Source organism: Colobus angolensis, unplaced genomic scaffold (assembly GCF_000951035.1).
Source record: "Colobus angolensis palliatus isolate OR3802 unplaced genomic scaffold, Cang.pa_1.0 Scaffold275, whole genome shotgun sequence".
Taxonomy (NCBI): domain Eukaryota; kingdom Metazoa; phylum Chordata; class Mammalia; order Primates; family Cercopithecidae; genus Colobus; species Colobus angolensis.
The window spans coordinates 4,399,156-4,422,705 of NW_012115988.1; the positions used below are offsets into that span (position 1 = coordinate 4,399,156).

Below are 23,550 nucleotides of genomic sequence, written 5' to 3' on the forward strand. Positions count from 1 at the left end.
TAAGTGGGGACCATATAAAGAGATACAATACCTTTAAAAAACAATTTGGCGATTACATCAAGTACTATAAAAGATTTGTGTCACTTAATAGGGTAAATCTACTAGAGATTTAACCTGAAGTACTACTACTAGTGAAGGAAAGAGCAATGTATGAATAAATCTGTTCAGCAGCATCATTTTTTAAATGATAAAATTAGAAAACACAACTGAAATTGCTCATGTATGTTGAAATCATCTTTAGCTAAAGGATAGCATATCCTTGAAAATCTCAGATTTATAGTTCTGACAATTTTTGTGCAATCCAAATGTCCATAACACGCAAATCTGTCCACTGAAGGCTGCAATCTCAGGCTGGTGTGCGCACCACTCAGCTGGCAAGCCTACCATCTGCCCACTCCTCCGACTCAACTCAGCTCTGTTTCTTCTTAGTTTTGATGACATAGTTATCTCAAGAACCGAGGTTTTTAAAAACATTTCTTTCTCAAGAGAAGCAGGTACATTTCTGGTTCATCTTATATAAAGGAAGGACATAATGTACTATGCAGTATATTTTGGTAACAGAATGTCATAAGTCTACTTCAATACTTTTAGAAGAGTAATTATGAAATTTGTTTACACTATGGAAACACTAGGTCAAATAAAAAGAGAAGACAAAATTTTTATCAGCAGTATGATTGCACTGCATGAAAAATACGTATGCACAAGAACAAGTACTATAATAAAACTATGTCAGATGTGTAGTGCATTAATCCTTACAATCATGCTATCAAATATCAGCATCTTTGGCCAGGTGCGGTGGCTCACGTCTGTAATCCCAACACTTTGTGAGGCCGAGGTGGGCAGATCACCTGAGGTCAGGAGTTTGAGACCAGCCTGGCCAACATGGGGAAACTCCATTTCTACTAAAAACTACAAAAATTAGCTTGGCATGGTGGCAGATGCCTGTAATCCCAGCTACTTGGGAGGCTGGGGCAGGAGAATCGCTTGAACCCGGGAGGCAGAGGTTGCAGTGAACCGAGATCGCGCCACTACACTCCAGGCTGGCTGACACAATGAAACTCAGTCTCAAAAAAAAAAAAAAAATCAGCATCTTCACACAACTGATGACTACATTTTACAGTAAGTCTCAGAGAAATTTATTAATTTGTTTTAGATCACACAGTCACTCTGCATCAGAGCTGGAGAATCTGAATTTATGAGTATCTTGCATCAAAACGCTGCTTCAGAGAGAACAGAAAGTGAAAATACAAATTTCTGAAATCATACAATAAGAGGTGAATATTATCTTCCTTTGTGATCTTCATTACGATTAAAGATTAACTTTGTGAAATTCATAAACCCAATTATCAAGATACTATCATTTATAACTAAATTACATCCTCCAAAGTGACTGAAAGACATACAATATTTACTATTTATATACCACAATACTTTAGTCATATATTTGCACAGTCACAAATTACTTACATTAAAAACCTGCATCAGGTAAATTGTGTTATGTATATTTTACTACACATACACACAAAGGCCCATCAGTTTTCAAACCCCTTTTTTGCAACGATTAAAATTAGTCTAAAGAGTGCCTCCCCACCAAGCTACAAGGACAGTGAATGGAAATAAAATGCAAAAAAAATGCAACCACAGGAATGCAGAACAGAGAGTGCAAGCAGATACAGGCAAGATAAAGGTTTAAAAACTTCTCTCAGCCTTGGGGCAAAAATACAGTAGACATTCTCTGCCCCCCTGCCCTCTCCAGCCTCTCTAGATGATGAAGCCACAGGACTATGGGCTCCTGGTTTGAAAGGTCGGGAAGTCTTTGTTTTCCTGGGGTCCTTCGGTTTCTGTATCTTTCTGAAGTGTTTAAGGCAGAGGTTTTCCACAAAGGTGGCATCGCTATCTAGAAGATGTTTTCTAAATTTGTGGGGGCAATTTTGATTGTCACAGTAATTCAGAGGACACCCTTCCTTGGCTTTTGTCAGGCAAACTCCACAACAATCCTGCACAACAAAGAACTGTCCTGCATCCTACAACTTTTGTCCTGCATGACTTTTAAAACGTCCCACTGGGCATTCACATTGGCAAAAAAAAAAAAGTCCATTTATAACCATCTGGGCCTAAATCCTAATACAGCTCTTTATATACACATGATTCATTTATGCAGCTTTAATATACATCAAATTTTCTACAACACAATGACAACATAAATCAAATTTGGGTTTTTTGTGTATTTTGTTTCTTGCTTTGTTTGGAATTTTACTAATAGATGTTCACCATTTCAGAAAACCACGTGACTACTACAGTGTTCCTTATGGTATTTGGATTGCTAGTACAATGCTTTTTCATCAGACTCCATTTGCAGCTTTTATAGAGCCCCTACATCTAGGTGGGACAATCTGACTGCACTGTCTTCTTGAGGACATGCTGAAGCACATACCTACTGAAATACATTTCACTTGCTATAAATTATCTGACTTTATTTCTCCTTGATATTTTTACTAGACATTCTGTCAATTTCTAAATTGCAGGTAGACAGGTCTATGATTTTCATTTCCTGACAGTTAATGGGGCATGGGATTGGACAGTTAAGAAAATGCGTGCACCAAGCAAGTGGTATGTAGTAGTGAAGGTAACCACTGGGTTTTGAGAACAATCATCAAAAATCCAATCTCTCATACCCATAGCCCTCCTTTCCACTTGCAGGGATGAAACACAAATGTTTCCTGTAAAAACTTTCAGCAAGTTAATGGTCACCTTCACCATTTTTCCAAATTCTTTAGTCTAATTACCAAAATAGAGAAGGCTGGGAATCAGGGTGGAGGCTTTGCTGGAAATAAAGAAATGTGCATCCGGCCAAGCTATGCCTGGTCTTCTCTCTCAGGAACCTAAGTCAGGGAAGGTGAGCAGGAAGGTGAGAATGGGCACCGCCAACATTCTGACCTTCCACATCACTGGCAGGGAGGGGGTGAGGCGTGGGGCATGGACAGACCACCCAACTGGCAGACAGGAGCCTTGCGCTCTAATGCTGGCCACACTGCCTTCTGATGGCATTGATGAACCATGTAACCTTGACTTAAATTTTCAACTTGTGATATATGGAGAGCAAGATCTGCCCTCCTTCTTTCAGGGGGTTTTTCTGAAGAAAAAAAACCTGGCCAGGCACGGTGGCCCACACCTGTAATCCCAGCACTTAGGGAGGCCGAGGTGGGCAGATCACCTGAGGTCAGGAGTTCAAGACCAGCCGGGCCAACATGGAGAAACTCCATCTCTACCCTAAAAATTTTTTTTAAAAATTAGCCGGGCAAAGTGGTGGGCACCTGTAATCCCAGCTACTCAGGAGGCTGAGGCAAAAGAATTGCTTGAACCCAGGAGTTGGAAGTTGCAGTGAGTGGAGATCGCACCACTGCACTCCAGCCTGGGCAACAGAGCAGGACTCCGTCTCAAAAACAAAAAAACATAAACATCTTTGGAGGTACCTGTCAATTATAAATTCCCATTCAAATGTAAGAGACTGACGCTTATTTAGTGTAAACTAATATTAACCACTTTTTAAATATACAAAATAAACAGCAACACAAATTCCCAAAAAATGTTAACAGATGAAGGTGTTTTAAAATGTGACAAGTCAAATTAAATTTTCTCGGATTTCTGGTTTTTACCTTTAGATTTTCTTATTCAGTGGATATTCAGTGAATACACACACACACACACACACACACACACACACACACACACACCCCACACAGAGAGAGAGAAAACTAGAGACTAGGATAGAAGGAAAAAAATAGGAAATATATTGCATGCCTGGAGAAACAAACAATATGATTTAAGAGCAGAGTAAAATCCTAGCATTTCTAAGAGAATATAACCTAAGATCTTAGTGAATCCCCAAGGAAAAAAGACAAAAATATTTATATAAGGTTTGACTTTCTCCCCAATACTACTGCAGTGGAACACTGAGTCCTATGTTCCTATGAATATCTTTGTGCTTGTATAACCAGAGATTTCTTCAGTTGCCAAACTATATTCCACTAGATTCGTTTAGTTCCTACGCTCCCAAGAGACCCAGAAGTGTAACTGATTCAAGTCTTCTTTAATCCTTCAGTGTCCTTACAAGAAAAATCTCCATTACTTTGGATAAACTGAAGGAGTCTCTCTATCTCAGCAGTGAAAACAGCCTCCCAAACCTGCTGGACTGAGTTCTGCACCAGGCCAGCAGGAACTGCTTATCTGCTCACCTCTTCATGCCCAAAACCTATCACAGTGCCTGGCAGATAAAGGTGCTGAGTAAATACCTGCAGAATGCATCAATAAACTCTGCAAGGAAGCAGAGCAAGTCTCCCTGTCCCCACTAATTTTGTTGCTGTATTGAGTGTGGATGCTAGGCACTGGAATTGTAACAGAGTCCCTGCCCTTGAAGAGCTTATTAAGTCTAGTTGTATTTTCAAATACAATGGCTTCAAAGACTTACACCCTGCAACTAGCTACCTAATTTAGAAAAATGTAGGTGAAAGAGAAATCCAGTAGAAGACTAAAAAACCTAAGATAATCTATGAAACTAAAAGTCAGGTTTATAGCAGTACACACAGTTTGCATCTCTGAGCATACTGCTGGGAGAGAAACTCCAAGTTAAAGAAACAAGAGCCCTGAGAGCTGTGATCTGCAGTCATAAACACACACATATACATACACACACACACACACCGAGCAAACAAAAATAAAAAACAAACTACAAACTACCCTATCTACACTGGAGCTGCATTAGTTAAATTATAAATTAGCCTTTTGCAGAAAAGTGTTCGTATACCCTAAGTGAAATATACACAATAATCTTGGATTCAGCTGAATAATTTTAGCATCCTTATCCTCCCATTAATCACCTTTTCTAGCAATAAACACTTCCTGAATCTGTTAACTGTCTAAATAAAACATTCTAGAAACTGTGTAAATCGAAACCATGTAAGATAATTATTTTTGAATGCGTAAATATTTAGTGCAGAATAAATTAATTTATCTTATGCCTGTGCTTCAAAAATTAAAGTGATTTAAATAAGGCTCACCCTTGAGCTGAGGAATAATTAACTTTTTTAAAAGGTCAACAGCAAACAGGCAAATAAACAATGAAACTTGAAAAATTTTCTAATTAACCTAACACACACAACTTGCAAACTTTTAATATGTACATAATTTCTGGTATTGAAAAGGATCACTTATTTTCTATATTTTTGTTAAAAGGTGCTGAACCTTGACCACAATTGCTAATACTCAAAGATACTTTACTCGTCACTGTCTTGTAAGCCCTTGAAATACCATGTGTTTCCAGATACAGTGTCTAGGAATTTGTTGAGATTCAGCCTGTGGAGGGGCTCAAAGGTACAAGGACAGAATAATAGTTAGCGGGTACCCTCCAAGGCTTCATGGTCTTGGTCTCAACGAGACACAGATTATGAACCATGTACCTCAAGGCATTTCTTATGAGACGTAACGGAGCTGTCTGAGAAGCCAGCATTTGGGAGACCACTTTTCTTCTTCCTTTTTGATTATACAGCAAGAAATACAGAGATCAGGTGTCCAACCCACTCAAACACATGGATTATGGCTGGAGGTGGGGCAGAGTAAGACGAAATATAGACGCTTTTACAAAATGCCAATTTCAAAGACTTTCTTTATATTTCTGGAAAAATTCCTCAAAATAAAACTGACATTTTAGAATATGAAGGTAACAAAATGATTACATTAAAAAAAAACATATTTTTGATTGTGAATGAACATGAGTCTCCACTTCTTAATTCATGAGGATTTTACCAACAATGCCCTCTTAGGAAAAGAGAGAAAAATACAGTTTCAGCTAGAAGAGTCCTAAAAATGACTGTTTTTATAAAGCTACACAGAGTTGAGGCAGTAACAATGTCAAGAAAAAGGTTCCCAAATACTTTCAGGGTTTTAAATGTGGGCTCAGAGTAAGTAGAAAGGGGTGGGAAAAGCCACTGTCAAGACGATGTAAACTCACTCTCTGCTTCTCCATACACAAAACTGTCTCTTGTAAGTCTGTATGGTCAGATTCATGTAAAGAGCAGATCTATGGAGACCAGTGTTCTGCTTGTAAGAGCAAACAATCCAAGCTGGACTAAAAATACCAGGAAAGCTGGAAGCTGCAAAGAGTTCAAATTGCTACAAGTCTATAAAGTCACAACAAAACAGCTCTAGAGAACAGTAATTTTGGAGAAACAAAAGGGAAAGGCAGGAGAGGAGGCTTTGAAATGAAGAGCAACTGAGAGAACAATCAGGGATGTGACTGAGGTTGGCCTACTAATAAGAGTACAGTTATAGAAAATACCCGTATTAGGAGCCTTCCCCATACACCTCCCAGAATGAAGATATTCTTGCCATTCCAGTCTCAGCTCAAATGACCTCCTCTCAGGAAGCTTTTCCCTGAACACCCTGTTTAAAGTTGCCCCTCTTGTTCCTTTCAATCGTACCATCCTGTTTCCTTTTCTCTAGAGCTGGCTAAAGACACCTACCATTTTATGTTTATTGTCTGTCTCCTCCCTTGCTACATTACAAGCTCCACGAGGGCAGGGTCTTTCCTTGTTTGTCTGCTTCATTACTATATCCCCAAGGCTTAGAACACTGCTGGCTACAATATATATTAGGTTCAAAAACGCTGACGAAATAGTGCTAATGAAAAATAATATAATAGGGGTGGCTCCCTGACACCTAAAGATTATTTGGCCAGGCACGGTGGCTCATGCCTATAATCCTGGCACTTTGGGAGGCCCAGGTGCGTGGATCACATGCGGCCAGGAGTCCAAGACCAGCCTGGCCAACATGGTAAAACCCATCTCTACTAAAAATACAAAAATTAGCCAGGCATGGTGGTACACAGCTGTAGTCCCAGCTACTTGTGAGGCTGAGGCATGAGAATTGCTCAAACCTGGAGGCAGAGGTTGCAGTGAGCTGAGATTGTACCACTGCACTCCAGCCTTGGTGACAGAGCGAGACACCGCCTCAAAAAAAAAAAAAAAGGCAAATGTTATGTATACAAGTATTAAGTTTCCGAAAACCATAAATTAAAATATAGTATATAGTATTGGCTAAAAACATAAAATAGACTTCAAAACACTAGAGCTTGACTAGTCTTTGGCTTTTCTTCAAGTAGTATTATTAAAAGCAGTACCACTTACGCCCCACAATTATGAAAATGTAACCTGGTTTTAGTCTCTAACAAGAATAATGAAAGATTTCATAAGATAATCAGAGCAGAAGGCAATGGCATTTCTCAATTAAAATGTGAAAAAAAAAAAGGATTTCAAGAGCGTCCACATTTCCAATTTAAAAAAAGAGGTGAAATTCACATACAATAAAATGTACAATTCAATTAGTTTTGATAAACATATACATCCACAACCAACACTTCAATCAAGATATAAAACATTTTCAACACCTTGGATAGTTTCCATGAGGCCCCTTACAGTCAATTCCCACTATCTCATAAGCAACCACTTGTTAGGATTTCTACCACTGTAGTTTAGCTTTGCCTGTCTTTGAATTTCATGCAAACATAAGATTATTTCCTGCTGTTCTTTTTTAATGAGTAGTAGTATTCCCTTATATGACTATACCACAATATATATATATATATCCATTCTCCTGTTGATGGACATTTCAGTTTCCAGTTTGAGCTATTTTGAATAAAGCTTGTATAAATATTCTTTAATATTCTTCTAAATATTCAACTCTTTGTTGGTAATATTCATTGAAAAAAATCTTCCAGTCTTGTGACTGTCTTTTCATTTTGTTTACAATAACTTTGGTTGAGTAAAAGCATATGTTTACAAGCATTTTGTAAATGTTACTTTATTTCTCTTAAATACCTAGGAGGGGGATTGCTTGGTCATAGGTGGGTGAATGCTTAACTTTATAATATGCCCACAGTGTTCCTAAGTGTTTATACTACTTTATGCCCTCAACGACCATATATGAGTTCCAGCCAACATAAGGTATGTCCTATTTTAGCCATTCTTGTGTGTGTTTAATGGTGTCTTACAGTGGTTTTAATTTTCACTATCCTGATAACTAAAAATACTGAGCACCATTCCACTTGCTTATTGGCCATTCTTATGTCTTTTTTTTTTTTCCGAGACAGAGTCTCGCTCTGTAGCCCAGGCTGGAGTGCGGTGGCACAGTCTTGGTTCACTGCAACCTTCGCCATCCCGGTTCAAGCAATTCTCTGCCTCAGCCTCCCATGTAGCTGGGATTAAAGGCACGTGCCACCACTAATTTCTTGTTTTTAGTGGAGACAGGGTTTCATCATGTTGGCCAGGCTAGTCTCAAACTGCTGACCTCAAATATCTGCCTGCCTAGGCCTCCCAAAGTGCTGGGATTACAGGCATGAGCCACCGCTCCCAGCCATTGTTAGGTCTTCTTTATTGACGTGTTCGAGTCTTTGCTCAGTTTGATTAGGGTCTTTTTATGAGTGAGCTTTACCAGTTCCTACTATATATTCTCAGCAATAACAAATTAAAATGCACAAATTTTTAAAATTCCAGTTGTGATAAGCTACATAGGAATAAAACTAAGAAAAGATAGGAAAATCCTTATGGAGAAAATTAAAAACATTATTGATGAATATGAAAGGAAAACTGAATAATGGGAGACATATCATGTTTATGCATAGGAAGACTCAGTATCATTAAAATGTCTGTCATCTCCAACTTTGTTTATAAATTCAAGCAATTCCAATAAAACTACCAATAAAGATTTTCTACAAAACTGAAGTAGCATATCCTAAAAGTCTCATGGAATAATAAAAGCCTACAAATAGTTAAATCATTTTAAAGCAAAAAAAGTGAGAGTTACCATACCATATATCAAGACCATTTTAAAGTCACATTAAGAGAAAGAGGTATTGATGAAAGGACAGACAAATCCAATAGAACAGAACAGAAGCTTGAAGTACATTCACATGAATGTGGAAATTTGTACATTCACATATAAATGGAAATTTAACATTTAAAAATCAGTGGGGGTAAAAAATGACACACACTAAAATAATGAAATGAGATTCCCTAATTCATACCGTATATAAGAAATACATTTAAGATTAAAGTCTTAAAGATGAAACTCAAGACTTACAAATTTTTACAGGAAAATAGAGATTATCTTTTTAATTTGGATTAGTGATGAAATCCTTAAACAAGGCAAAAAAACACAAGAAAAAGGAATGATTAACATTAGCCTACATTCAAATTAAAAATTATGTTCAAAGTTATTATAAACAAAATGAAAAGACAAACCTAAAATTGGAAGATTTTTTTCAATGACTATTGACAACATAGGGTTGGTAGCCAGAACATTAAAGGAAGGGAGGAAGGGAGGAAGGGAGGAAGGGAGGAAGGGAGGGAGGAAGAGAGGGAGGAAGGGAGGGAGGAAGGGAGGGAGGAAGAGAGGGAGGAAGACAGGGAGGAAGAGAGGGAGGGAGGGAGGAAGGAGAAAAATCCTTCTAGGAATCGGTAAGAAAAACACAATCAGCCAGATGGGAAAAATGGCAACAAATTTTCAAAGAAAATAAACTACAAATACGGTCAATGAACATGAAAAGATGTTCAATGTCACTAGCAATACGAGGAGAACGAATTCAATTCACAGATTTTATCTGACATCCATCCTACTGTCAAAGCTTACTGAAATCTGACAACATTGAACGTTAGCTTCAATGTGAAAACCAGGAACTCTTATACAGCTGATGAGAGTACAAACTGGTGCAACACCTTTACAAAGCATATACGACAATGTGAGGTGAAGTCAAAGCTGTGCACTCCTACAATCAACCTTTCCACACTTACGTACATACCCTACAGCAGCAGTCCACAAACTTTTCGATCTCAAAACCTCTATATAGTCTCAAAAATTATGTGTGTATATGGTTATATCCATTGATATTTACTGTATTATAAATTAAAACTGATAAATATTTAAAATATAAATTTAAAAGAACAACATGCAGTTACTAAAAACATATTTTGATAAAATATTGTATTTTCCAAAACAAACAAAACTAGGTAAAATTTAGAATGACTTTGTTTTACATTTTTGCAAATCTGGTATGATAGAAGATGGCTGGGTTCTCCTACTTGCTCCTGCATTCAATCTGTAGCAATATCACACATCATGTACCCTCTGGAAAACTCTACTGTAAGCTATCATGCTGAGAGCATGAGAGAAAAAAAGGCAAAGAAAATCTTAGAAGTAGTATTATAATTTTCATTCTATGGACTCTTGCAAGGTCTGGGAAGAGGAGGCAAATGGTCCCCCAGAGGTATCCAGACCACACACTGAAAACTATCTTTAGAAACTACATTTGCCTCACACACACACACACACTCACTACAGCACTATAACAACAAATTGGGAACAACCAAAATATTTACCAAAGAATGGATAAAGTGTGTATTTATACAAGAGTATACTACATAGCAGGTTAAAATAAATGAACTAGAGAACTAGAACGACATGAATCAATGTAACATCTCAAATGCCGTTCTCAAAAACAAGTTAATGGACAATAATTTACATAAAAGAAACTTTTATAAGTGCAAAATTTATACAAATTTCTAACCTAATGCCTATGCAGTAATAGTACAAAACCACATACCAGAAACATAAACAATAAATGCATCGTATTGGTGGTTATCTCTGGAGACAGAAGTTGATGGAATGGGACAGGACAGAGCACACGAGGGGCCTCCTCCTACTGCACATGTGGTATATTTTAAAAGAAAAAAAAACAAACAACCAATTCTTTTTTTGAGACAGAGTCTTACACTGTCACCCAGGCTGGAGCTCACTGCAACCTTGGCCTCCTGGGTTCAAGTGATTCTCCTGCCTCAGCCTCCCAAGAAGCTGGGATTACAGGCATGTGCCACTACACCCGGCTAATTTTTGTATTTTTACTAGAGATGGGGTTTCATCATGTTGACCAGGGTGGTCTCAAACTCCTGACCTCACGTGATCCGCCCACCTTGGTCTCTCCCAAAGGGCTGCGATTACAGGCATGAGCCACTATGCCCGGCCAGAAAAATAAAAATAAAAAACCTTGAAGGGTGCCAAAATGTTAAAATCTGTCAGAGCTAGAAGATTGCTTATATGAGTGTTCCTTATTTATCTGTGTCTTTCTGTATATTGAAAATATGTCACAATAAGTAAAAGAGAAAAAAAATTCTGCTCTACTCAGTTTTGGCAGATAAAATGCTCTCACTATGCTCTAATACTATCAGGCCAGCCAAATTAGTTCAAAATGTACTTTAATGCTAAATGTACTCCTAAAATATTTTTCACAAAATATTCTTTTACAAACGGGTTTCTATTAAAATTCAAACACTAAAATACCTTTTGAATTCCATTTAAGGAATTACAAGAAAGGTATTTCAAGGAATTATTATGCATCAAAAGTCCTAATATTGCTTGGCTGGTAAACTGCTGTTAACAGTCAAATAAAAAAAAACAAAGACCTATGAACAACTCCATGTAAAAACAAAGATCCCAAAAGATTGTCTTTATTTTCTTCTAAAAATAAATTATTAGCAATTTGTAGCTGAATAAGTACAGAATCATAAATTTTCAGAATAAAAACACATACAAATGTAAGACTTGGAGAGGTATACATTTGTCCCACCAGGAGCTTACTTTTATAAATATTATGACATGAGGCAACAAGCTGTCAATTTAATGCCAACTAATTGTTTTCCAGTTAATGTGTACTTCAGGCACATAGTTACGTTTTTCTACAAGATCTGCCTCATTTAAATAAAGTAACAATTTTCAATACTTCTACCTACACATTCCTAAGTTGTTCAAAAATTACTTGCTAAACCTTAAATTTAAGACCATAAACTTGGAGATTGTGTAAACACACATCTATTTACTCCATCAGTTAAACACTGATTCTCGGGGAAAGGATGGTATGAAAACAAAGCAAAGCTTTATCCCATCTTTTTTTTTACTTTTTTTTCCAAGTCAGACTATTTACCTCAATTTTCAAATGGAATTAAAGGAGGATATGAGATTTAAAGGAGTACAGGTTTTTAAAAATTTGAAATTCTTAACTAAAAGATTTAAAGACTTTCATATTTTTCATTAATAACTTCTTTAAAGTACTATTACTATACTGTCTTGAGAGCAATCTCTAGTTTATATTTCCAATCAAATTTCATTTTTTTTTAAACTGTCATGTTCTCATTGAATTCTAAAACTTGTATTTGTTTCCTTTTGGTTTTGTTGTGTTTTGTTTTTTTAACAAACACACATTAATGCTTAGTGTATACCAGGTACTGTTAATTCATTAAATTCTCACAGCATCCCTCTCAGGTAGGTACTATCTTTATTCCCATTTCATAGATGAGGAAAATGAGGCACTGATCATAAAATATGTAACTTACTCAAGGTCCCAAAAGTTACAAATGGTAGAGTCAGGCTTCAAATCTAGAGTCTGTACAAAAATGAAATCATACTTTTAAAAAAGCTTCTACTATTTCAGATGTTTCACATAATTACTCTTAAATTTTTGGCAACTGAAAACAATCTGGTTTATTTTTGCTTTTTTCCATAAAAGCAAATTGCCAGATTGAAAAAGTATGAGGCAAAAGAAAAGGAGCTCTAGTGACCACGTTTATGAAAATTAGTGGAGTGGGAAAAAAAAAAGAATGACATGAGAGTACAGGAGAGAAGAACTGAGGAAAGAGAGAACACATTCAGTTTAGGATAAAATTGTTTGCAGGTGCCTGAAGAACACGCAAGCAAAGGTATTTGGTAAGCAGGTGGGTATGTCCATTTCAATTTTAAAGAGACAGGCCTATGCTGGAGCTAGAGGAAAAACTGGAGGGCTCCAAAGAGTGAGTGAGTCTTGAGGGGTCAGCAGGATTCAAGCAATAGAGGGAGGAAGGCAGCTTGCCTTGCAAAGTGGCAGGAATGATGAGGAAAGGCAAAGAGATGGAAATGGACAAAGCAGGTTCAGGGCAATAGATCAGTTTTAGATTAAGCACAGGGTACACATAAGCAGATGCAATGACATATATAATTAGTGGTTTGTGGGGGGCCAGAATGTCACCTCAATTAAAATATGAAATCCAACAGGCAAAAGAAGCCTGTGCACGTGCGTTCTGTGCATTTTGTAGTGTTCCATGTCAGGCCCAAGTCTCACACTGTATTTTTAATATAACAAAGTCCAAATCCAAGAGACTGAACTGAAGATAGGCTAAAGCTTTTATATTTTATGAAAACATCTTAAAACACATTAATGCAAAAGATTACTAGGAAACTATTATTAAAAGTCTATTTAAAATACTTACATGCCTAAGAAGTTTTCAATCATTTTATATTCATACACATTTACCATTGACAGTGTTCAACTTAGTACTCAATATTTTAAAAAACATTTGCACACCTACTGTGGGCAAAGCACAAGACATACAGGGAAAGACTTAGAGAGATAGAGGTATATTCCTGCACATTCTTGCCTGCTTATACTGAAGACCCTTGACATCTGTCTGCAAAGCTGACTGATGGAGGCCATATTCATCCTACCATATTGATACTATTAACGTCAAGGAGGGAAACTTGCAAATATTTTTGGTAGGGTGAAATGTAAACTAAACCTTTGGGAAAAGACTAAGATTTGGCAGAAAGATATGAAGAGGGGGTGGGAATTCAGGACCAAGAGAATGACTTAAGACAAGAACATTTGGCTATATCAATTTAGAATCATGTCATGTGCTGCTATATACTGTGGTTTTTGTTTTTTGTTTTGTTTTGTTTTTTGAGACGGGAATCTCACTCTGTCAAGCAGTGGCGCGATCTCGGCCCTCCAGATTCACACCATTCTCCTGCCTCAGCCTCCTGAGTAGCTGGGACTACAGGCACCCACCACCACGCTCAGCAAATTTTTTTGTGTGTATTTTTAGTAGAGATGGAGTTTCACCAAGTTAGCCAGGATGGTCTTGATCTCCTGACCTCATGATCTGCCCGCCTCGGCCTCCCAAAGTGCTGGGATTACAGGCATGAGCCACCACAACTGGCCTACTGTGTTTTATTTACTACTTAACGGATATTTACAAAAGAATTGCCTTTCTTTCATATATTTTTACACTTATTTAACAGGTAATCCAAGCACATGCTAAACATTTTTTCAAAAGTTACAAAAAAGCAAATAGTGAACGGTCTCTCTCCTAACTAAGTAACTTAAAATATTCTACAAAATTGCATTTCTTTTCAACTATTTTAAACTTTAGACTTTCTTCTAATTCTCACCGGTATTTCCATGATTCACTGATTCTTAATCAGAAAACTATAATATGATTCTCTTTTGTCCCATCCACAAATGTTGCACCAAAAACATTACTACTCTACAATTTGAATTCAAGGTAACAGGTTTTAAAAGAAAAAGCCTGGATTTTCCCCTTCAGGTAACGTAGTTTTATTTCCTTTTTATAAGATAGAGTTTTCCTCTGTACTCTGCCAAATCTTGTTGAGTCAATTAACTTATCGAGTGACTGTCTTTTAAAAAAGACACACACACACACACTCTCTGCAGGCCCTTTATGAGCTAGAAGCTTGAATCAGGGAACCAAAATTGATCATGGCAACTTTATACATTACTAGAGTATCAATTTAAGTGGTATTGTTTAGAGCTGTAGTCTCCAAAATGGGGTTCATGTATACCAAGACAGTGTATAAGGCTACATGTTGGGATGTAGGAGAAAATTACAACTTGCTTAGAATTGCTTTTTACTTTGTCCTTTCAAAATTTATATTGCAGGAAGCTTTACCATACATATAAGTCAATATATTGCCACATGTATAAAATTTATCAACATATATTGGGGGTGTACACTCAAATATATTTTGCTAATAAGGGTATGTAATAAGATACATTTAGAGAATTACGCAGCTCAGTACATGAGGTGATTATTTTTAAAATAAATAAATGTAAGGCTGGGTGTGGTGGCTCATGCCTATAATCCCAGTATTTTGGGAGGCTAAAGCAGGTGGATCACTTGAGGCCAGGAGTTCCAGACCAGCCTTGCCAAAATGGAAAAATCTCGTCTCTACCAAAAATACAAAAATTAGGCAGACATGCTGGCGCGCACCTGTAATCCCAGCTACACAGGAAGCTGAGGCAGGAGAATCACTTGAACCCAGAGGCAGAGGTTGCAGTGAGCCAAGAAGGCGCCACTGCACTCCAGCCTGGGCGACAGAGTATGACCCTCTCAAACACAAAATAAAATAAACAAATGTGCTGAGTTTCTAAAGTACATGAAATGCTAATTTGGGTTGAATAGACAGAGAAAGCAAATTGTAAGAGAGAGATCAATGCAGGGCTAGCCTGCAAACTTTTAGAGGGAAAAGAAAAGTAGGTAGCTAATTTTTTGATATGTGGTTATTTTCAACCACGTTACTGCTAAAACAGTTACTGAAATGAAGTGTATAAACTGTGGTTGAAAAGGAGGACCCTGAAGTCAGATTATCAGGTTCAAACCTTGATTTCACCAATTACTCCGGGGAAGACTAAATCACGTATTTGTAAAGCATCTGTTCAGATGACAATGTGTACACTGTTCCGCATCTGATACATCAGTGGGAACTGAACAATGAGATCACTTGGACTCGGGAAGGGGAACATCACACATCGGGGCCTATCATGGGTGGGGGGAGGGGGGAGGGATTGCATTGGGGAGTTATACCTGATATAAACGATGAATTGATGGGTGCTGACGAGTTGATGGGTGCAGCACACCAACATGGCACAAGTATACATATGTAACAAACCTGCACGTTATGCACATGTACCCTAGAACTTAAAGTATAATAAAAATAAAAATAAAAATAATTAAAAAATTAAAAAAAAATGTTAATAACTAGTATTAAATAAAAAGGACACCATTTATTTATTTATTTATTTATTTTGAGACAGAGTATACCTCTGTAGCCCAGGCTGGAGTACAGTCACGCAATCTAAGCTCACTGCAACCTCCGCCTCCTGGATTCAAGCGATTCTCCTGCCTCAGCCGCAGGAGTAGCTGGGATTAAGGTGCCCGCCACCACGCCTGGCTAGTTTTTCTATTTTTAGTAGAGATGGGGTTTCACCATGTTGGCCAGGCTGGTCTCAAACTCCTGTCCTCGGGTGATCTGCTCGACTCGGCCTCCCAGAGTGCTAGGAATTATAGGTGTGAGCCACCGTGACCGGCCCAAAAGGACACCATTTTAAAAACATTAGTTTTCTACAATAATGAGAATGAAACAACCGAATCATGTTTTAATTCAACATGACCTTTGAAAAAGATGTTTTTTGGGTCTAACTGAAATATATTAGAATAAATGGAACAAACGGCTTTTTTCCTTCTTTTTTCACCCCCCAAATTCCCCTCAATATCACTCCCATGGACTATTTTGTCTTGGAACAGCTAATGTAAATTAAACAATGTCATCTTTAGTCAAACGGATACAGAAATAACTGTATACAGTATATCTTCTTGGCTTCACTTTTATGTGGAACGTGTTTACATTTTGACCTTTTGTCTTTTTTTTTTTTTTATTAAGAAACATTTTAAACAGCAGCAACTGGAAAGACTTTTTTTTCAGTTTCCAAACATATTAAGCTACACATGGCAGAGCCTATTGCTGAAACATTCATAAATGTTACACCAACTGTTTATAGTTCTGATTTTCTTATTTGATTGTTTTGTTGTCATGTAAGCCATGACCTGAAAATTTTAGCTCAAATTCTTTCCATAAAATAATTACATAAACAGTCTGAGTCATTTTGAATTTGCAAAGCACAAAATTTGCTCCCAAAAAATAGTGATAAGCATCACAGTGAGGTTTTTATAGGATTTTGTGACTGTCCCAACCACAACTAGATGACATAGGTAAGACTGGAAGGACAAGAACAGGATCAAGAACACAGTGACAATCCATTCTACTCAGAAAAATCACTGCATTCTTGTTTCTTTTCCATTGTCTCTTATTAAGCAAGTGATATGAAAATACAGTCTAATATTAGATTTCACTCCATTGAAAAAGAATCAAAGAACAAAAAAACCTGGAAATTCTGAAGAGAAAAGTACTTTTCTTTAGCCCAGCCTTTTAAACCTTATCTATCAACTTGATGGAAGACAGAAAAAATTCATATGATGTGAGTGAATATAAACAGCGCACAAAACGTTGGCAACAGTTCTATGAACAAAATCAAATTTGTAAGGCCAAAACCTACCAAATTTGGATAAGGAAATTCTCTATCTCTTACCTGCCCTGTCTATTAACAAAATTGATCACATATACTATCTATGAGGCCATCTCTGACAAAAGGATGGTGTCTTAAGTCTAGGCAGAGCGTGGTGGCTCATGCCTCTAATTCCAACATTTTTGGAGGCTGAGGCAAAAGGACTGCATGAAGTCAGGAGTTCAAGACCAGCCTGGGCAAGAAAGCAAGACCCATCTCTACTAAAAAACAAACAAAAACAGAAAAAATGAAGTCTAAAGAGAGTAAATGTAAGACTGATCACTTCTCTTTTCTTACAATAAGAAAAAAGAAAAAGTTGGCTCTCAATAAATATTTGTACAGTGAATGAATAAATGCAATATCCTACCTTCCAACTTTCACACATTCCTTCTAATAGGCCATCCCAGATCTCAGCACTTTCTGTGATTCTCCACACTTCTAAGGCAGACCCTGCAGTTAGTCACTTCAGTCTTCTTCACTGAATCTCTCACCTTGAAACATTCCATCAATCTCCATCCTCCACTGTAGGGCTTTATTACTACTACTCCTGACAAACGATTTTCTTAATGGGTCAAAAATAAACACCAAATTGATGGATTCATAGGTCCCCTGTTTGTATTTGCACAACAGAAAAAGAAACACAATTGTTTTTCAACATAGCTGTTAACAAAATCTTGACAGCTGGAAATTTACTGGAATCCATGGAATGAGATTTTGCAACAATAAAATAACCATTCAACATTCACTCCTGTTCTACCCAGACACAGCACATCAATTTATGTGCATCCATTAAAAAAAAAAGCTGGTAACTCTCTTACCTAAAATAAAGCTAAATGGTTTAGTTTTTGATAGGCAGAAAAATTAAAGTACTAACGCTTCAATTTCTGTTTAGGTGTTTCCATTATATGTCTTCAGACAAAGTATAAGTTACTCAAGCAAGCCTTCATAACTGGTTTTACTTCTCTCTTGCTCTCTCCCTCCCCCTTTCCCTCCTGAATTTATTATCTTTCTCACTTTACTACCCTTCTTCCAAAGCCCAAAGCAAAGATGGGTAAGAGAAGAAAGGACACTATTTCAAGTTTTTTGGTTTCCCAATTTCAACCCCTAAAGCAATCCACTTATTATTACTAGTAAAATAATGTTAACTTCTGCTTTGAAAATCACAATCACCATCTCTAACTGAAAATAATTGTTATTATCTTTTCTGATACTATTGTTTTATGCTCATAACTAAAATAATGGCTTCAATATTTTAGCCATTGTCTTGAATGATGTAATCCATTTCAGGAGGATTTAAAACCACCATGTAAATCTCTAATAGCCAAAAACTATAAAGTCTCATTAATTACAAAATTCTGGGGCTCTTAGCTACAAATTACGAGTTGAAAGGATATGGATTTTATTACTGTGTAACATTAATTCTTAAGTAAAACTGCCGCATAAGCTCATTCCCTACTTCATCTTGCCAAGAAGTGCAATACTGGATTCATTTCCATAAAACACAATGAAATTGCTATTTTGCAAAAAAAAAAAAAAAAGTATACAACTCTGTAAGATTTTATATCAATGATATAAACTTTACAATATTTTGCTTGACCTTAGGATTAGGATGTTTTGTAAATTCTCCAAATTCCCTCTGAATTGTAAAAACCAAAAGGTAGATAAGATTCCAGTAAGGCTGGACATAGGACAGAGTTAAGAGAATTAAGCCATAGTTATTACATGGTAAATTTCAATTTATTACCTTTGATATGCTTGTCTTATGGGGTATGATTCTCTATTTTTGGTATGTGTATCTACTTTGAACTCTAGATCTTTTTCTTCTATAATATAGAAAATCAGCTCTTTATTTTCTATCACAGCAGTTATCTTTTCTCCTCGGCTGATGGCTCTGCATGTGCCCATGTGTAGTTAATTTGTTTCTGACCACTTGTCCATTTATCAGAGTAATCTGAATGGTATTAACTTCATTTTTAGTTTCAGCAATTCCACTGAAGAAATCATTGGGCAACACAAGATCTCTTGATGATGCCTATATAAAATCATGAATTACCACAGATTTTACTCCAAACTAGTACTGATGCAATGCTATAGCCTACTGTAAACCCTTCTAAGAAATTCAAGGCCTAGGGACGCTACCCTTTCAGACATGACGTGTCAAACTGTATCTGATTTCTCTAGGACGGGAAAGAGGGAGACAGAGTAGACGCCAAGAGGTTTCCATTATGGCTTCTTTCTGGCCTTTGAGAGTTTTCCTAGAAACGGTCACCATAAGCCACTATCATTCTAACACCTAAAGCTTGCTCTTTTGACCAAAATTGCTAGCAAATGGAAAGTAACAATTACAATTGATGAGACTGGAAGAAAACAGGAGAGGGAAAGGAAAGCTATTAGAAGAGGAAGGGATCCTTTGGAAAGGTAGGAAAGAAGACCACCTTCACCCATCTGACTGTTCTAGCACCACGTACGGCCATACTACCTGACCCTCAAAAACCAATGACCCCTGGCCAGACAACATTTTTCCAGCTAACTGCAGGTGCCTGGCTTATTTGATTAAACCACCATATTATGAGATCAAGGTCATATGCTTGATCCCTACGTTTGTCAATGGGCACAAGTTTCATGGTCAAAAACTTGCCTTTTAACTCCAACCTCTCATAAATACCATCACTTACGTTAAAGACATTCACAAGAGAGGATATGAACCAATGATGCAAATCCATCACCATCACTGAAAAAATAACCAGGAAAACCTGAGTTGTGAGTCAGCCCACAGAACAAATTCCATTTAAGAACTCCCTGATGATCCTGGGCTTCAAGGTTAGACACATAAGAGTAAGAAATCAGGCTTCGCTACTTACTCGTTCTATGTGTGACCCTGGACAAGTTAATTTTTCGGAGCTTTTAACAATCAAACACATTAAGGGTCCCAAATAGAGCTTGACATACAAGGGTTACTCAGGTCATGCTAGCCCAGCCGAATCTGGAGATGTAATCTGGCAGTCAAGAGCACAGGGATGAAGCCAGGTCCACCTGTGTCCCAATCCTGATTTTGCAGCTCACGTGAAACACTAGGCAAGTGATGGCCTTATCGTTCTCATAAAGCTGAGATAAAAAAAGTAAAGCATTTAGAAAACACACAGCAATTGTCAACTAATGACAATTATGTTTTAACTCTTAAGAGGAAGATAATATTAGCACTATCTGTTAATGTTTTCCAAAGTACAGTCATGGAACTACTGATACCATAACGACCTGGGTGGGATGTCTACTGAGGGGGAAAAAAAGGATACCATGTCCCATCTCAACCTATTCAAAAAGCTCTTCAAAAATGGTACACGGTAATGGTCATTTCTGAATCAAACTTCCTTGAGATGCCTATGAAAATTTCAGAATTATTGACCCAGGAGGTCTTGTGCTGTGTCATAGTAAATTAAGACTTGTTTTCCAATCCTTATTCTTTACTATGCCAGAATTGCCCAGTATCTGGGGTTCTTTTCTAATGAGGCACATTTCTGGACATAAATGTCAAACCGATAGGCTCATACTTTTTAGGCTCACTGCTGTTTTTTTCCCCAATGGTACTATTTTGACATTTTTTTTTCTTCTGACCAGGGGTCAGCAAGCTATGGCCTTGACATGCAGCTAATTTTGGACAACCCCAACCCTCACAAGGTGTATGTGTTTAAAAAAAAAATGAAGAAGTGATCAAGACCACATGCTGCCCAAAGTCTAAAACGTTTACTATCTGGCCCTTTACAAGAAAAGCTTGCCAACCACTTTGTAGCCTATAATTAAATGTTTTTCAACTGCAGGTCTCAACACAATTTAAAATAGGGAGAAATAATCGATTCAAATAGTAAATATCAAAAAGCACTGCATCTGACAGAAGGGAGTACCTATACTATTGCCAAAGTTTCAATCAGACACATGTATGTGCCTCCTGGATAATGATCAAATTGTATTTGGTTGCAGTCTAAAAGTTTTAAAGGCCTTGGAGGTGAGGCTGGGGAGTAAATAGTGCAATTGTTTACAAGTTTAACTTGTTTAACTCACATTGAGCAATTTTTACAGCAAAGGTGCCTTGGAGAATATAAAGTCATATAAAGCCCTGCTGTTTTGAAGTTAACGGCTTATTTCTTCACTACAAAATGAAAATGGAATCTCTTCTGTGCACAATATATTGTTATAAGGAGAAAATGGAATCATCGATGCAAAGTACTTCAACAAATGCATTATACAAACAAAAGATTTTGATTATATTAACAACATATCATACAAAATACATATAAGGTCTTTACCAAGCCCCTGAGTTACTAGTTTTCTCCAACCTGGAAAAAGAGTCCTTTTTTCCCCCTTTGTGTGTGTGCATGAACATGTGTGCATGCGTCAGGAGCATAAAAGAAGTATTAGATATCTCTGCCCTTTCTATCATCTATTACTGGCTGCTGCTTCTTACCTATTTAAAACATGCATTCTTTTCTCTTTCTCTTGTTTCTGGAAGGAAAAGCATTTGATTTGATTCTTGTGCAAAAAGAACTACTAAGACTATGATTATCCTCTTGAGGAAACATTTAAAAGTTCAAAATTAAAATTGTAAGTAACAAGCTTCACTTTTATCTTCATAGAGCACTGATTTCCAGGCTTTCTGGGATTGTTTTGGACAAACTAAAAATACATTAATTTTATAATCCATTTCAACATATAATCGTGCAAAGAAAAGAAACATCTTCCTAGGAGCATACACAAGGAAATGAAATGACACTTCTAAATGTTTTCATTTTATGAAATACACTGCGGACACACAAACCACAAGCAGTGTAAATAAATAAAAGCTGGTGCAATGCTGCATGCATGTTTGCCTTATACCACAAAGAGAAAACACTTGCACATTGCACTACATGGTATTTTAGCTTGGGTTGCCATAAAAATGGGATTTGGGCATGTTGTGTAATACAGGGGGCTGTAAATGAGGGTGTGTGTCTGGGTGTGTTAAGGAAAGAGGGTTGTAAGCAGAAGGGGTGGGACTTGCCAGGAGCAGCTATTTGAGAAAATTCCTTTTTCTTTCCCATTCATTCTTCTAGCTCAGTCTATTCTAGCTCAGTCTGGCACAGTCCTTACAATTACTCACTGGCTTTTCATTCTAAAGACAACCAACAAGCTTTCAGAACTTCCTACAGTGTTTTTCTCATACACTTAAAAAAAAAATAAAACAGCAAATCATTCAATATGTCTTTTATACAAAAAGCAAACCATTAACCCGTTTCCTCGTTCCAAAGACCCCCGTGGGTTTCAGACTAAATGGAATCCTTTGTTGAGTGTCCAAAAATAACACAACACAGCATTGGTAAATTGGAAAATAATAGATAATTCTTATTTCCAAGAATGTCAGAGCTATTGGCCATAAATTTTGTTCTGCCCCAGTGAGTCCAATTTCATGCTTCTTTTAGTGAATCTACCATCCTAACAACAGTAAAGTCAATCATATTAAACACCGTTCGCCTTTTCTCTTTTGACATTCCATTAATAAATACAAGGGCTGAAAGAAGACGCCAAGTGGGCCAGTTTCTTTATGCACAATGGTATCCTCCAAGCGAAATACCTCCAATCACAGCGAAAGTTGTCTTTCTAGCAGATGCCCACCCCAACCGGCCCAGGCAGAGGGGGCAGACGGGCAGAGGGAAGCGTAACCTCCCAGCTCTCCCACCTCCAGAGGAAGGGAAGAGGGTATGAGAGCGGAGTAGGAAGGTGGGCGAGTGGGAGAGACAGAAATGGATGCTGAGGGGGTGGGCGAGATGGGAAGGTAGGGAAAGGTGGAGAATGCGAGGAGAGAGAGAGGTGGGCGCGCAAAGCGGCAGGATCCGAGAGCACAGCGGGGCGCTGTGGCAGCGAGGGGGATCCCGGGGCGCGAGGGAGAGGGGGTCTGGTCCTCACCATTGAACGCCCCTGCGTCTGCCGGCGCCGCCTCCTCCTCCTCCCCGTCCTCGGAGTCGGAGTGCATGGGCTCCTCGGCGAAGTTGACCCCCTTACTGGGGGTGCCACCCCCGGGAGCGGCGGCAGAGGCGCCCGCGTCCCCCCAGGTCCTGCCCTCATGGCCGAAGCGCGCGGTGCCTTTGCGCTCGTTCTCCTGCTGCAGGCGCGTGAAGTGCTGCAGCGCGAACTCCAGCAGGTCCGCGGGCTGGTGCCTCAGCACCTCCACGGTGAAGCCCTGCAGTAGCTCCGTCAGTCCCGCCGGGATCTCGATGCTCATCCTGCCTCTAGGGCGGCAGGCGCCTGGG

General features: G+C 38.0%; 1 protein-coding gene across 1 annotated transcript in view; it reads right to left on the minus strand.

Annotated features, from left to right (window-relative positions):
* The window catches only part of PRKAR2B (protein kinase, cAMP-dependent, regulatory, type II, beta), a 111,265-nt gene extending 87,721 nt beyond the window's left edge, over positions 1-23,544 (minus strand). Inside the window, exon 1 of the mRNA XM_011948216.1 lies at positions 23,207-23,544. Coding sequence (XP_011803606.1) covers positions 23,207-23,522 — 316 coding nt within the window. The 5' untranslated portion in view covers positions 23,523-23,544. The remainder of the gene's footprint in view (positions 1-23,206) is intronic.
* Positions 23,545-23,550: the final 6 nt, after the last annotated feature.